The sequence below is a fragment of the Onychomys torridus genome, chromosome 2, assembly GCF_903995425.1.
Source record: "Onychomys torridus chromosome 2, mOncTor1.1, whole genome shotgun sequence".
NCBI classification, from domain to species: Eukaryota; Metazoa; Chordata; class Mammalia; order Rodentia; family Cricetidae; genus Onychomys; species Onychomys torridus.
Window position 1 is genome coordinate 128,455,796 of NC_050444.1, and position 16,589 is coordinate 128,472,384.

General features: G+C 39.9%; 1 protein-coding gene across 2 annotated transcripts in view; it reads left to right on the forward strand.

The window, feature by feature from the left end:
• The window catches only part of Spata6 (spermatogenesis associated 6), a 101,080-nt gene extending 95,592 nt beyond the window's left edge, over positions 1-5,488 (forward strand). Inside the window, exon 13 of one of the 2 annotated variants that reach the window (XM_036180024.1) lies at positions 4,538-5,488. In XM_036180024.1, the coding sequence (XP_036035917.1) occupies positions 4,538-4,718 (181 nt within the window). In that variant the 3' untranslated portion in view covers positions 4,719-5,488. The remainder of the gene's footprint in view (positions 1-4,537) is intronic. The other variant, XM_036180025.1, reaches the window with a different exon arrangement.
• The last annotated feature ends 11,101 nt before the right edge of the window (positions 5,489-16,589 follow it).

Consider the following 16,589-nt stretch of genomic DNA (forward strand, 5'->3'; position numbering starts at 1 on the left):
CAGGTCCTTTCTACCCCAATTCCCTAGAACCCCACTCCCATGCCCCTTACTAGCTTCCTACCATATCTGACATGCATATCTAAAGATGCAAAGCTAGCACCTCTGTATAAGAGAGAATAGCCAATGCTTACCTTACTGGGTCGGGACTACTTAGAATGATTTTTTCTAGTTCCACCCATTTACCTATGAATTAATAATTTCATTTTCCTATGTGGCTTAATATTCCATCGTGTGTATGCATGGCATTTTAATTATTCATCATCAGTTGATGGTCATCAAGGCTGTTTCTATTTCATTGCTTTTGTGTGAATAGAGCAGCAATGAATATAGAAAAGGACTGTTCCTGTAGTATGAAGTCTTTTGGGAATTTGTTCAGGAGTCAAATAGCTGGATCAGACAGTAGATGTATTTCTACCTATCTGAGGAATGTGCACACTGAATTCCTTAGTGCCTGCACCAGTTTGCATCCCCACTAGCAGTGAACAAGTGTTCCTTGTCCCAACATCCATACCAGCATTTGTTGTCTTTCTTTTAAAGTCTTATCCCTATTGACTGGGGTAAGATAAAATCTCAAAGTAGTTTTAATTTGCGTTCCCTGATGGGTAAGATGTTGAACATTAAAACAAACAAAAAACGTTGGTTAGCCATTATTTCTTTTGAGACCCTTCTGTTTAATGCCGTGCTCCCATTTTGTTTGGTTTTGTTGTAAGTTGTTGTTGTTGTTGTTCTGTACTCTGTCAGATATATAGCTGCTGAGGATTTTTTTTTTTTCAACTCTATAGGTGATCCTCACTGGAATGGTTGTGTCCTTTATCATACATAATTTCTTTTAGTTGCTTGACATCCTATCTGTCACTTAGTGGCCTTAATGCCTGTGCCTGAAAGTTAAAGAGCGTTCCCTACTTTCTAACTGGCTCAGTGTGTTAGGTCTCCAGTTGCTGTTCTTCACCCATTTGGCGGTGCTTCAGGCCGAGTGGAGATGTAGTTTCATTCTTCTGCATTTAGATCTGGCTTGATTGAGACTGTTTGCTGTACAAGTTGTTTTCCTTGGCCTCTGTCAAAATTAAGGTGGGTCGAAAAGGCGGCTATGTGTTTGGGTCCCCAGTTCTATGAAAACAGCAGTGTTTTCATTGTTGAGGATTGGTTTGGTAATCCTGGATCTTTTGTGTTTTCATATGAATTTTGATATTTTTTCTGTGAGGAATTGAATTGGACTTTTGATGGAGACTGCATTGAATTTATAGATTGCTTTTGGTAGGTTGGCCATTTCCACAACATTAATATTACCAATCCATAGCATGGGAGATCTTTTCATCTTCTGGCATCTTCTTCAGTTTCTTTCTATGGTGTCTTAAAATTCTCATTGTTCAAGCCTTTTACTTCATCTATTAGGTTTATTCTAAGATATTTTATTTTGAGGCTATTGGGAATGGGATTCTTTGCCTCTTTTATTTCTCAGTATGTTTGTTCTTAGTATATAGGAAAGCCTACTGGATTTTATATTTTGATTTTTGTATCCTGCTACTTTGATGAATGTGTTTATCAGCTGTAGAAGATTTTTGGTGGTCTTTTATGTATACAATTACATTATTTGCTAATTGGAATACTCTGATTTCTTCATTTACTATTTATGTCCCTTATGTGCCCACTGAAGATGTGGGCACATAGGCTGCCAGATCTATTTATACAGGTTTGAGCACAGGCAATTTTTTCCACTGATGTGTTTATCTGTGATTTCTCTGTATATGATTCAAGTGGTAAGAAACAGTGTTATAAGTGACAGCAGGGGTTATATCTGGAGAAAAATTGTATGAAAAACTTTATATAAAATTGTCTTGTGCAAAGCTAATAACAGAAATGTGCTGGTTGTGTCAAAATAATAGTTATGAGATTTGACAAAGGTTGTTTTTGAAGCTTATACTGTTATAATGTTTTTAAACAATACCTTATTTATTCTTTGAAAATTTTGTGTATTTGTACAATGTATTTTTTTAAATCCACCATTAACCTCCTTCTATCTTCTCCTGGTAGCTTCCATTCCATTTTCCTCCAAACTTCATTTATTCTTTTTTTTTTACTAATAATTCTCCAGTTCCTATTAGTGCAGCCCATATGCGCATGGCTATGAGAGTGTGCACTGTGCAGGGGCAACACACCAACAGCCACATCCTCAAAGGAGAATGACTCTCTCACACAGCTGTAGTAGGAATTTTAAAAGGTACTTGGTTAATAAAACTCAACCCAAGACCAGTTATTGGGGTGATTGCTGGAAGATCAGAGACACAGAACAAGCCACAGTTTCCTCACCTCGCCAGTCCCTCAGCTGGTTTTGTTTCATCAGACTGGAAGCTTCTGAGTCCTCCTTCCAATGGCTCTCAGCTGGACTGTGCTGCTCCAAAGCTTGAATACTTCTCTAGCCAAATGCTTAACTAACTAAATGCTTAACCCTTAGTTCCTGGCCCTCACACCTTATATACCTTTCTCTTTCTGTCCCCACTCCCTGGGGTTAAAGGTTGGGTTTCTGGGATTAAAGGCATGGGTCACCATGCTTAGCTGTTTCTAAAGTGGCCTTGAACACACAGAGATCCACCTGGCTCTGCCTCCCAAGTGCTGGGATTAAAGGCGTGTGCTACCACCGCCCAACTTCTGTTAGGGCTTATTCTTCCTATTTTCTAGCCACCATTTTTGGCTTTGTTCTAGTGACTGTCTGTTCTCTGACCCCAGATATGTTTATTTCGGGGAACACACAATATTTCAGGGAACACAATACCCACCACACACAGCATCCTTCAGTTGCTAGGAAGTCCTCTGCAAAGGGTACAGCATTGAGGCCCCATCCTGATCAGTGCTGGAATGCTGACTGGCTGAATCTTGTGTGGGTCTTGTTTAGGTAACCACAATTGATGTGAGATGATGTGTCCCAACAGCCATAACATGCCTCCCAAATCAGCATTTCTCAGCTCTCCTCTCCATCCAACTATAGATTCTTCCTGCCCTGTCACTTGTGATGTTCCTTGAGCACTGGATGCAGGGGAGGTTCATACAGATGGCCCACCTACAGCTAAGCACTCATAGGTTCTTATTCTCAGTACTTTGACCTGCTCTCATTGTGCACTAACCACTACCCACTGCAAAAACCATCTCTGACCAAAGCTAAGAGCAACAGAGATCTATGAGTATAAGCATAAATAGTTGGAAGGCAGTTTGACAGCACAATCATGTTTAGGAAAACAGTAATAGTAGGTTTCTCCTTGGGCCTGTGACCTCCCTGGTTATGGACTTTTATAAAGTTCGCAGTACCACACATGAATTTCTTTTTGTGGAGGGGGGCCTAATTTCTAATGAGAAAGCAGTTATTTCCCTTCATAACCATCATGCCTTTATTGTACCAGTGGACACATTTTTCCATGCAGGTTGGTATTGTAGCATGCAGTGCCCAATGCTGGGCAAGACCTTGTTGTCTTTTCTCCCCTAGAAGCCTGCCTAGCACCTTGTGTACATAACCAAACCATCAGAGAAAGGGTTGCCTGGTCAGCTAAAGTAGATTTGCAGGTATCCTGAGTCTTACTATTCTGTTATGGTGGGGATCCAAGAGCAATAGCCTATGTTGTTCTGGGTGCTTCTGAGGCCTCTGTGACCAATAACTTGTAGAGATATGCCTTTCACTGACATTTTCATTTAATAATTCGTGTATTATACTTCTGTTCAAACTCATATATATTATGTTTTTGATAATGTTTATATATAAATATATATTTTTATAAATTGGGTGGGTTTCTTGGCCCAAGTTTTTTATCTCCAAGTCATTGGAATTACAGACATGAACCACTATGTTTGACTTTCACTAAATATTAATTTCCACATCTATGTAAAGTGTTGTCAGCTTGGCGATACACATATAGAAAAATATTTAACTCAATGTCTTGTAATCACTTCTTTGCCCTGGGTAAATACTGTACTATGTACTTTATATGAATTCTCTTGAATTGTACAAAAGCAATTATATAAAAATATAATAATGGAGGATTAAACTGAAGTTAATTACCCAAGAACTTACAAAAGATTGTGGATTCAGAGGCTTTGTCCTTACTCTGACCATACCACAGTATCTGTGCTGTTTTTGTTTTGTTTTTGCTACAAGGTCTCACTACTTAAGACATTGCTAACCCAGCCTAGCCTCAAATTCACAGAGATCTGCCTGCCTCTCCCTCCTGAGTTCTGGGATTAAAAGTCTGTTCCACTATGCCTGTGTTTTGTGCTACTTTTACCTTGCTGCACCCCTTTCTAATCTCCAAGATCCTTTTAAACTCTAACAGTTTTTTTTTCCCCTTCTTCATGGGTTCACGTGAACAGGTTAACCTTCCCCTGTAGTGAGTCAATTTTTAAAGGCAAAGCCTCATTGTACTTCATTTCTCACAGCCTTAACAGGGTATCATACATCCATAAAGTACTCAGTAAATATTTGAACTCACAGTGATACCTCGACCTTCAATGTGCTGTTGTTTTAACCTTTTTCAAAAATGATCTTTTCTTGTAGCTCCTTCCAGCGGCCACGTGGCTCTCTCCATTTGGATGATGGCGAATACTGGCCCAACAGAGCAGGCTCTTTTAAGGGGAAGTCCCACCGACCCGTCTTTGAAAACAGCATGGACAAGATGTACAGGAACTTATACAAAAAGGCCTGTAGTTCTGTTTCTCATACACAGGAAAGCTTCTGAGACCATCCACCATAACTTGTATGAGTCAACCTCTCAATGAAAGCGTTTGATGTGATCTGTATTTGTATGCCTTTCTTTAAAACAGGTGTTCACTGAGTAACAATTAGACTTGAACCCAGTATATTCCTTCAAATGGTAAATTATCACAGTCTAGCCTTTATTAGAGAAGAATGTGCTGTTTCCACTGTCAAAACTCTGCAACACAGTTACAACTTCCAATTTGTGACAAGGCTATCTGCCACATGTGCTCCTATCATCACTGACAAACTGAAGAATAGATTCTCTATAGAATGTTCTTCCATTTTTATTCCCTTTTACTTTCTTTTCACCTGCTTGGCTGGTTATCTTATTTGGGTAAGATTTAATTAATATCAGCTCCCTGCTATTAGTAATGAGCAGAAAGATGTTCTCTGCAGAAATGAATTTTAAGAATTTAAACCTGTTTTAATCAATATTATCTATTTTTTTTCCCCTCTAGAAGAGGCTATTGTATTTCTTGGGTCCTAAAAACTAGCTTTCATTGTAAAATGTACACACACATTCACTCCTTCTCTGGAAGACTAGCTGACTTATCTGAATATCTAACAGATCAGTTTACTTGAAGAGACCGTGGATGATTCAAAATATAGTTAATATTTTAGTGTTGAATTATTTGCAATATTTTCTTCTAGGGAAAGACATTTTGATGCAAACATAACAAATAAAGCATCCTGTGTTGGTAAGCATGTAGAAACAAAAAAAATAAACAAAATAAAAGAAATATATTGTAATTTTACCTCTGGTATTTTCATAGGTATTACATCACCAGGCAACTAGCATTCATACTTTGAAGGAACCATGGAGGGATTAAAATAGCTCAGAAGCTGTCTTCCAATAGACACTCATAAACCTAGTGGTGGATAGATAAATGCGTGTCTCCCCGTGCTTCACATACGCATGGAAAGTGACACTTGGAAAGTGCAAAGAAATTGATTACCATTTTACCAGAGTGACGGGGAGATAGGGAGAAGTGAGAAGTGAAACTGCTGGAAGCTTGAGGAGTTGACTACACGGGAATTTTGTTTTGTTGACTCCACCATTCACTAATTCTACATTTTTTTTATTATTATGTGTTTTAATTTTATACATCAGCCATGGGTTCCCCTGTCCTCCCCCCTCCCGCCCCCACCCCCACCTTCCTCCCAGCCCCTCCCCTCCATTCCCATCTCCTCCATGGTCAAGACTCCCCTGGGGATTCATTTAAACCTGGTGGATACAGTACAGGCAGGTTCAGTCCCCTCCTTCCAGGCTGAGCATGTGTCCCTGTGTAAGCCCAAGGTTCCAAACAGCCAGCTCATGCACTAAGGACAGATCCTGGTCCCACAGCCTGTGTGCCTCCTAAACAGATCAAGCTATTCAGTTGTCTCACTTATCCAGAGAGCCTGCTACAGCTGGGGGCTCCACAGCTGTTGGTTCATAATTCATGTACTTCCATTCATTTGGCTATTTGTCCCTGTGCTTTTTGCAATCTTGGATTCAACAATTCATGCTCTTGCAGTCCCTCCTCCTCCTTGACAGTCCAAGACCCAGCTGTAGCACTCTTGGGCATATACCCAAGGAATGCTCAATCATACCACAAGGGCATTTGCTCAGCTATGTTCATATCAGCTTTGTTTGTAATAGCCAGGACCTGGAAACAACCTAGATGCCCTTCAACTGAAGAATGGATAAAGAAAATATGGTACATATACACAATGGAGTACTACTCAGTAGAGAAAAACAATGACATCATGAAGTTTGCAGGCAAATGGATGGATCTAGAAAAAAATCATCCTGAGTGAGGTAACCCAGACTCAGAAGAACAAACATGGTATGTACTCACTCATAGGAGGATACTAGATGTAAAACAAAGATGACTAGACTGCTACACAACTCCAGGGAGGCTACCTAGAAAACGGGACCCTAGGAAAGACTTAGGGATCACCCAATGATAGAGAAATGGATGAGATCTACATGAACAACCTGGACGACAGTGGGAGTAATGAAGGGCAAGATTTGAGGGAAAGAAAGCTTAGGGGAACAGGAGATCCCAGCTGGATCAAGAACAGAAAGGAGAACGAGGAATAACAGACCATGATAAATGAAGACCACATGAGAACAGGAATAGGCAGAGTGCTCAAGAGGTCCCCAGAAATCCACAATGATATATCCTCTGTTGACTGCTGGTAGTGATCGAGAGAGGGCCTGATCTGACCTAGTCTGGTGATCAGATGACTAAACACCCTAGCAGTCGTCTTGGAACTCTCATCCAATAACTGATGGAAGTGGATGCAGAGCTCCTCGGCCAGGCCCCAGGTGGAGCTCTACATTTTTTATTTTTAAAGAAAAAAAAACAAAACAAAACCTCTGACTTGCACTCCATTTCAATCTGACATTAAATTGCGACTTTAGATGACATACCTTTATATCTAATAGAACTTTTAAACATGTCAAAGCATTTCAGTTTGGCAATCTGTACTATATCAAAATGAGCATCATGAGTAAGAGCATAGGTCTTGGATTCCATCTCATCTCTGCTATTTTCTAGCCGAGTCTCTTGAATTCTGTTTTCTCAGTTGCCACAGGAAAAACGTAGAGTAGTCTCTAAACCATGCCCTGTGGATGAGAACTAACATTCTATGAAATGAGTGTAGGAACATAGACCTAATAACTTATTGCTTGTGTCTGCTTACTACACACACACACACACACACACACACACACACACACACACACACACACCGTCAGAGAGCCATTGGTTGAAGGCTAGGAATGGACAGTGTTGCAGATGTGGCAACAGTATTGGTAAGCTGGCTGTTGGCATAGCTTCCCACCGTCTTTTCAAAGAGCTGTTTTTATAATAAGAAATATTTTTTTCAAGAAAAATGCACTTCCATTGTTTTATAGTATGCCTTGTGTTTTTACCTTTCTGCTCATTGCCTGGCAAGCCAAGATTCTCAGGACTCTTGTTCACTTACAAGACAGTTCATTCTTTTTTTCATTGATAGTAGATTCTTTTTGATTACTTGGGAATCCAGGCCACTATGGATAGGGAAGTAGGTAGGCTAACTGCCAATCTTCACCCCTTCCTTCTCCAAATCTATTTCCTCAGTCTTATCTCACTCAGCTCTGTAGCAGACCTCCTGCTGCACATCACCGCCCTCCCATCCCAATCTCTAGTCAATCACATAGATCTTTCCCTCCAAACTTCCCCTAACTCATCCTATTATCCCAGTTCCCAACTCCAGTAGTCATTCCCAACCCACAGGACACTCAGGTTAGGGAAGCATGTAGGCTAACTGTGGATCTTCACTTTTCCCTCTATTCTTCCAAATCCAATCCCCAAGTCTCACCTCAGCTCAGTAGCAGACTATTTGTGGCCTGTCCTCACTCTCTGCCTCTCTCTCCAGGGCACTAAGCAGATCCTGGTGAATCATCCTGCTTTGCTTCCTCCTGTGGACACCCTCAGCACTCCTATCTCATCTTCATTCCTAAGGATCAGGCACCAAATGCCTAGAAACACATTTTACCTGGGACCCCCAATGGCCATACTTTGCAGGATCCCAGAAGAATTCCTTAGCAGACAACACATAGCCACCACATTCTCCTGTGAACCAGAGAGGGCAACAAAAAACATCGGAACCCATTTTTCCTAGGGGCTTTACCCAGCAGGCCTGCATAAAGAGGATGATTGGACCATGGCCCTGAGTGCAGGTGTCTGAGATGGTCTTCATATGGCTGTGCTGGGGGGAGGTCTTTTGCTCCACCCCTTGGCATTCCTTTAAATACCCTAGGGCAGAGACAGTGGAGGCCTGATGGATTAGGATTCAGGCCCTCTCGAGGCTATCCTGTATTTTCTATCTTTTTCTCCCCTGTATTCTTCTAACTAATATTTCCTGCTGCTCCTACTCAAGAGTACTCTGGGGAAATGTGGGGGTGAGAGATGGCCCCCCACAAGAAACAAAGGAACAAAACACCTACCCAACAAAGACAAGATCAGATAGCAGCACCTAGAATGATAATCTTCCCAAACACAAATGCCTAGAAGCCAACATAAAACTCAAAACATCCAGGACAATATATCTCCACTAGAGCCCAGAAACCCTACTTCAGTAAGCCCTGAGAATTCCAGCATAGCTGAAGCATAAGACAAAGGCCTTAATATATCCTTTATGAACATGATCCTTATAGACCATTTAAAGATGTCTGTGAAAATAACAGTGGAAGGAAATGAATAAAACCCTTCAAAATCTAAAAGTGGAAACAGAATCAATGAAGAAAACCTAAACTGAGGGAAATCGAGTGAAAAATGTAAACACTCAGACAGGAACCTCAGAGGCAAGTCTCACCAACAAAACACAAGAGATAGAAGAATTTTTGTCACTGAAGACAATAGAAGAAATGGATACCTTTGTCAAAATGAAATGTTAAACCTAAAATTATCCCGACACAAAACATCCAGGCATTCTGGGACACTATGAAAAGATCAAATCTAAGAATAATAGAAATAGAGGAAGGAAGGAAAGAAAGGTCAAAGACATAGAAAATATTTTCAACAAAATCATAGAGGAAGTATTTCCAAACCTAAAGAAAGACATGCCTGTCAAGGGACAAGAAGCATACAGAACACCAAATAGACTGCACCAGAAAAGAAAGTCCCCTCAGCACATAATAGTTGAACACTAAACATACAGAACAAAGAAAGACTATTAAAAGCTGCAAGCGAGAAAGACCAAGTAATGTATAAAGGCAGACCTATTAGACTAACACCTGACTTTTCAATGGAGACTCTAAAAGCCAAAAAGGCCTGGACAGATGTTCTACAGACTCTAAGAAACCATGGGTGCCAGCCCAGATAACTATACCTAGCAAAACTATCATTCACAATAGATGGAGAAAATAAGATATTCCATGATTAACCAAATTTAAATATTATCTATCTACAAATCAAGTGCTAAGAAGGTGCTAGAAGGAGAACTCCAACCTAAAGAGGTTAACCACACACCAAGAAAACAAAATGAATAATCTAAGACCATCAAATCAGGAAGGGAAACACACACACACACACACACACACACACACACACACACACACACACACACATGATGCACACATGCTACCACCACCACCACCACAATAACAACAACCACCACCAAAATAGGAGTCAACAAACACTGCTTATTGATAATCTCTCTATATCCATTAAAAGATAGAGAATAAAGGAATAGCTGTGAACACAGGATCCATCTTACTGCTACATCCAAGTAATAAATCTGAACATCAAGGGTTGATATCACTTCAGGGTAAAAGTATGGAAAAATATATTCCAAGTAAATGGACTTCAGAAGCATGCTGGTGTAGTGTGGAGACCCACTCCCACTTTTACCCCAGGCTCTGTTTTGTTTTTTCTTCTTCTATTTTTATTATTAAGAAATTTTCTATTCATTTTACATATCAACCACAGATCATCCCCTCCTTCCTCCTCCCAGCCCCAAGCCTTCCCCCCAACCGACTCCCCATTCCCAGTTCCTCCAAGTCAAAGTCTCCCCTGGGGAGTCAGCAGAGCCTGGTACATTCAGTTGAGGCAGGTCCAAGCTCCTCCTCCCTGTACCAAGGATGACTGGAGGAGAAATAGATGAGATCTACATGAGCAAACTTGGGGTGGGGGAGTGATTAATGGAGGCCCCAGGGTACTCTCCAGGAGGGAGAAGTGGGAAATATTTAGATAGCAGGATAGAAGGGAGAGAAAAAAATAGAAACACAGTATAGACTAGGGAGGACCTGGATCCTTATCCACCAGCCCCTTCTGTCTCTTCTAAAGGGCTTTTTAAAGGAATGCCAAGGGGTGGAGCAGAAGACCTCCCCCTAGCACAGCCAAGTGCATACCCTTCCAATCACCTGGTAACCATACATGTGGTCAAGCAATCCTCTAATGCAGCTCTGCTGGCCAATGCAAGCTCAGATTTCACTAAGATCCTTTGTGGGCATCCACAGTGTAGCCATTTTAATATCTGACGAAACCAACCCAAAACATATCAGGATAGGGAAGGACATTACATACTCATCAAAAGAAAAGTCCATCAAGAAGACATTGCAATTCTTATTATCTGTGCACCAAACAGAAATGCACCCAAGTTCATAAAAGAAACACTATCATTACAGTTCAAATTCATATATTGATCCTCATACACTGATTGTAGGAGACATCAAAGCCCCACTCTCACCAATGGACATGTCATCCAGACAAAAATTCAACAGAAAAATTCTGGAACTAACAGATATTATAAACCAAATGGACCTAAATGATATATATAGACCATTTCACCTGAACACAAAAGAACATACCTCCTTCTCAGCAGATCATGAAGCTCTCTAAAAGTGACCACATACCCGGAAACAAAGCAAGTCTCAAATACAAGAAAATTGAAATGATACCCGGCATCCTGTCCTCCCACAGACTAAAGCCGGATATTAACAATGATAGAAACAAAGAAAGGTTGCTGATTGAAAAATGCATGCATCAGGAAAGAAATTAAATACTTGCTATAATTCAATGAAACTGGATATACAGCCTACCCAAACTTATGGACACAATGAAGGAAGTTGTAAAGGGCAAGTTCATATTACTAAGTGCCTACAAAAGAATTGGAGAGATCTTGCGATAGCAACTTAACAGCACACCTGGAAGCTGTAGAATAAAAAGAAGAAATCACAACCAAAAGGAGTAGACAGCAATAAATAAACTCAGAGCTGAAATTAATAAAATGTCAACAGAAATACAAATAATGAAACAGAATTCTTTAAGAAAATTAATAAAATTAATAAACCATTATCCAAATCAGATAAAACACAGAGAAGATCCAAGTCAACAAAATTAGAGATGAAAAGGGCACAGAACAACAGACGCTGAGGAATTCCAGAGAATCCTAAGGACATACTTTGAAAATCTGCACTCTACCAAATTGGAAAATCTAAAAATAATAGATGATTTTCTCAATATAAACCACTTATCAAAGTTGAATCAAGATCAGATAAGCAATTTAAACAGACCTATCATCCCTAGTGAAATGGAAGCAGTAATTTAAAGTCTACCAATGAAAAAAAATTTCAAGATCAGATAGTTTTCCACCACTTTCAAAGAAGAGTTAATGACAATATTCCTCAAATTATTCCATAAAATAGAAACAGAAGAAACATTGTCTCATTCATTTTACGAGGCCACAATTATACTGATACTCAACCACATAAAGACCCAACAGGGAATTACAGACCAATTTCCTTTATGAACATAGATGCAAAATTCTCAATGAAGTACTTGGAAGCTGAATCTAAGAACTAACTCATCAAAAAGATCATCCATTATGATCAAGTAGGCTTTATCCCAGAGATGCAGGGATTGTTCAACATATGTAAATCCATAAATGTGATCTACTATATGAACAAACTGAAATACATAAAACACAGAAAGGGCCTTTGACAAAATCTAACTCCCCTTCATGATTAAATTCCTGGAGAGATTAAGGATACAAGGGACATAAATATAACAAAGGCAGTTTACAGAAAGCCCATAGCTAACCTAAACTTACATGGAGAGAAACTCAAAGAGATTCCATTATAATTAGGAGCCAGACAAGGTTTTCCATTCTCTATATACAATTAGTACTTTAAGTCTTAGCTAGAGTAATAAGACAACTGAAAGAGATCACGGCAATACCAATTGGAAAGGAAGAAGTTGAAGTACATTTATTTGCAGATAATATAATTGTATACATAAGTAACATAAAAATTCTACCAACAAACTCCTACAGCTGATAAACACTTTCACCAAAATAGTTGGATACAAAATTAACTCATAAAAATCAGTAGCCTTCCATATACAAATGACAGACTGAGAAAGAAATTGGGAAAATGACATCATAATAGCCTCAAATAATTTAAAATATCTTAGGTAACTCTAGTAAGTGAAAGACTTGTTTGACAAAAACTTTAAAGACATCAAAGAAAGAAATTTAAGAAGTTATCAGAAGACCTGTAAGGTTAAAAGAATATTTATGACTTAACATTATGAAAGAAAGAACCTCCAAAGATATCATCGAGTTCATTTTGTGTTGGCCATCTTCTGCTGGGTATAGGGCCTACCCATAAGAGTGGCTTGTTTCCCCAGTCACACTCCCTTGAAGAAAACTAGGTTTTAATTTACGAGTGGCTATCAATTGGAGAGAGCTTTCTCAGTTAGGGATGGGGGCGTGTGTCCATTTCTCCTTTCAGATCTAGGACTACATCTGGTGCATACCTGTGCAGACCCTGTGAGTTTACATATGCACCAGTCCTGTTGTGTCTAGATGTCTTCTCTCCTTAATAGCCTCCATCCCCACTGGCTCTTACTCTGTGCCTCCTCTTCTGCACAGTCCCCTGACCCTAAGTGAAGGAATTTGATGGAGACATCCCATTTAGGTCTGAGTGTTCCAAGGTGTTTCACTCTCTGTATAATGTATGGCTGTGGGTCTCCATATTTGTTCCCATCTGCTGGAGGAAGAAGCTTCTCTGATACTGGCTGAGCAAGGTACTGATCTGTGAGTATACTGTTATTAGGAGTCATCTATTGCTATCTCCATTTTGCAGAACAGTAGTATTTTATTTTCTCCTAGCTCCCTGGCCTGTCTAATCTCAGGTTCTTGGCCACCCAAGCAGTGCTTCTATGGGTTCATCTAATGGAGTGAGCCTTAAGTCAAATCAGATTTGGTTGATTATTCCCACAAATTTTGTGTCCTTATTGTACCACGTAGTGTCACCATTGTATATAGAAAGGTTTGTGGCTGAGTTGGTGTTTACCTTTCTCCTCTTGCAGGATGTAGAGTACCTTCTAGTCCCATGAACATTAGTCCATAGGGGTGAAGGCTATAGATAGGCAACAGCTCAACTTCCCTATGTTCAATGAATTGTGTAGATATTCTCTTCAGCAATAGAGCCTTACTGTAGGTTTGTGGAGAGCAACTAGCAATAGCCTGGGTTGTTTGAGTGTTCCCATGGGACCCCTTCAATCAATGACTCAATTATATGTAACCCAATCCCATTACTGGAAGCTTCATTTGGTGACAAAAGATTTCCAGTTGGGGCTCTGTCTTCTCCATTATTTGGTGATTGGATTGCTTTCATATATGTATATATTTTAGGAATTTTCTACTGTATTAGGTTTCCATAATGCCTCTCAAATGACTTGGTTTTAGCAGTCCTTCCCTTTTTTCCCTCTCTCACACCCCTTTTCCTCCCTGTGCTTTGAATGTGTCTAGGGAAGGAAGACGTGTATCTATATTTCTTTACTCCCTGTCCTTCCTAGTATATTATTTAAAGTTCTGAAATGAAGAATATTAAGCATATATTAGGGGTCCCTATCTATACTTGGTATTTGCATACATAATCTGACATTTTTCCATGTCTGTGAGCTAAAGGAGAATTGTAATCTCAGCCTTATGGATTAGAAAGTAAGGATAAAACTCCTGTGCTTATCAGTGTAAGTCAATATGGCAAACCTTAGACTTTAGCTTCAGCTTGTTCTCCTTCCTATGCTTAAAATAGTAGATCCAGTAGCTTTTCAGAAAGAACCTCAGTGGATTAAAATGGAAGCAAACTCAGGAATATGTTAAAATATTGGGTAAATTTCTAACATCTATTGCTCAGAAGGGATCACTGTAGTTTGGTGTTTCTCTGGTCCCACCTGGCTCCTTGGTCTCGTGTCACTCCTGTCTCATCTGGCCCATGGTCCTGCAGCTGCTTATAAAATAACCACTCAGAGGCCTATATTAATTACCAACTGTATGGCCTATGGCAGGCTTCTTGCTAGCTAGCTCTTTCATCTTAAATTAACCCATTTCTATTAATCTGTTTTCCTATGTGGCCATGGCTTTACTTGAGTCCCATTACATGTTGCTTCTTGGAAGGCAGTTTGGCATCTCCTCTCATTCTCTTTCTTGGATTTTCCTGCCTGGCTCCATCCTGCCCTGCCATAGACCAATGCAGCTTTATTTACTAACCAATGGGAACAGCATATATTCACAGCATATACAAAGACATCCCACAGCAGATCGATGTAGTATGAATCTTAAAGGTACTTGTTAATAAAATCAAACCCGAGGCAGGTTGTTGGGGTGAATGCTGGAAGATCAGAGAAGCAGAACAAGCCACAGCTATCTCACCTTGCTAGTTCCTCAGGTGATCCTTTTTCCTCAGGCTGGAAGCTTCTGAGTCCTCTTCCACATGAAACTCAGCTGAACTGTGTTGCTCCAAAGCTTGAACGCTTATCCAGCCAAATGCTTAACTAACTAAATGCTTAACTCCTTTAGTTCCTGGTCCTCACGCCTTATATACCTTTCTCTTCCTGCCCCCACTCCCTGGAATTAAAGGTTGTGTTTCTGGGGTGACAGGCATGGGTCACCATGCTTAGCTCTTTCTAAAGTAGACTTGAACTCAGAGATCTGGCTAGCTCTGCCTCCCAAGTGCTGGGATTAAAGGCGTGTGCTACCACTGCCCAACTTCTGTTATGGCTTACTCTTCCCATTTTCTAGCCACCATTTTTGGCTTTGTTCTAGTGGCTGTCTGTTCTCTGACCCCAGAACATGTTTATTTCAGGGAACACAATACCCACCACAGATCATGCCATCAGCGAAGGAAGGATAAATATCTGTAAGGAATGTCACCAGAGACACACTTTAACTGACCTGAGAATTCACAGAGAGCAGCAGTGATAAAGGACAGGGGCACTTTCTGGGACATTCAGCCATCCTCTTCAGCTGAGTAACTACGCAGTCAAGCATTGCTACATTTTTGTTGATATAAGAATTTATAGACGTTTAGTTTTCTTGGCTTTGATACAGTTCAGAGAAAAGAAAAAAAGCCTTTAATGAAGACAGCATCTTAGAATACAGGTTAAGAGAATTGAAAAGTGGTGCATCTGCTGAGGCTTCCAAATTCATCAAGGAAACAAATTCCTCACCAATAGTAGGGCTACCATTTATAGCATTTCTGAACCCAATTTTCATCTATTTGTGAACTAGGATGTGAATAAACACCACCCTTAATTTTTAATACAGGTATCAAGATTAAGTGGTGAAATATTTGTAGAATTTTTCTGACATGTTAGGGCTAATACTTTGCTTGTATGAATGGTTTGGAAAAGGGAAACTATAGTCTGAATGGATTGAATCTGTCTTAATAGCAGTACTGTGGCCTCTAGGGATAAGAAAACTCAGGGTTTCCCTGAGTGTGTCACTGCTGTGTTTGTTGGCCCTAATTCATGCATATTCTAACTTGTAAGATGGAAGATGTGTGTATATGTGTTTGTATATATGTGCGTACATATACATGTATATAAACACATACATTTAATTGTATGAAATTTGTTAGAGTGTCTTACATGCTGTGGTTTGACTGGTCCAGCAAAAGCTGACTCCTAAAGGAAAGTCTAAGAATCCAATAGTTTTTTGGTCTATGAGACTGAATGTCTCAGCTGGTGTTCAATATACATTGGAATCCCAAAGAAGTTGGCTGTAATGCCAATGAAGGAATGAACTTGCCAATGAGAATGAGGGCAATTAGGCAAAGATAAGATCAAACACTTCTTTCTTCCATGTCCTTTATATAGGATGACACCAGAAGCTGTGGCCCAGATTCAGAATGGGTCTTCTCAAATGATGAGAGAATACTCCCTCACAGCTGTACTCAGCACCTTGGATTTTAGTTAATTCCAGATATAGTCAAGTCGACAGCCAAGAATAAACATCACAGGGTTTCAGCACAACTATGTTTTATAAGATTAATCATGTAGTCCTTATGTGGAAGGTGCTGGAGACAGAAGAG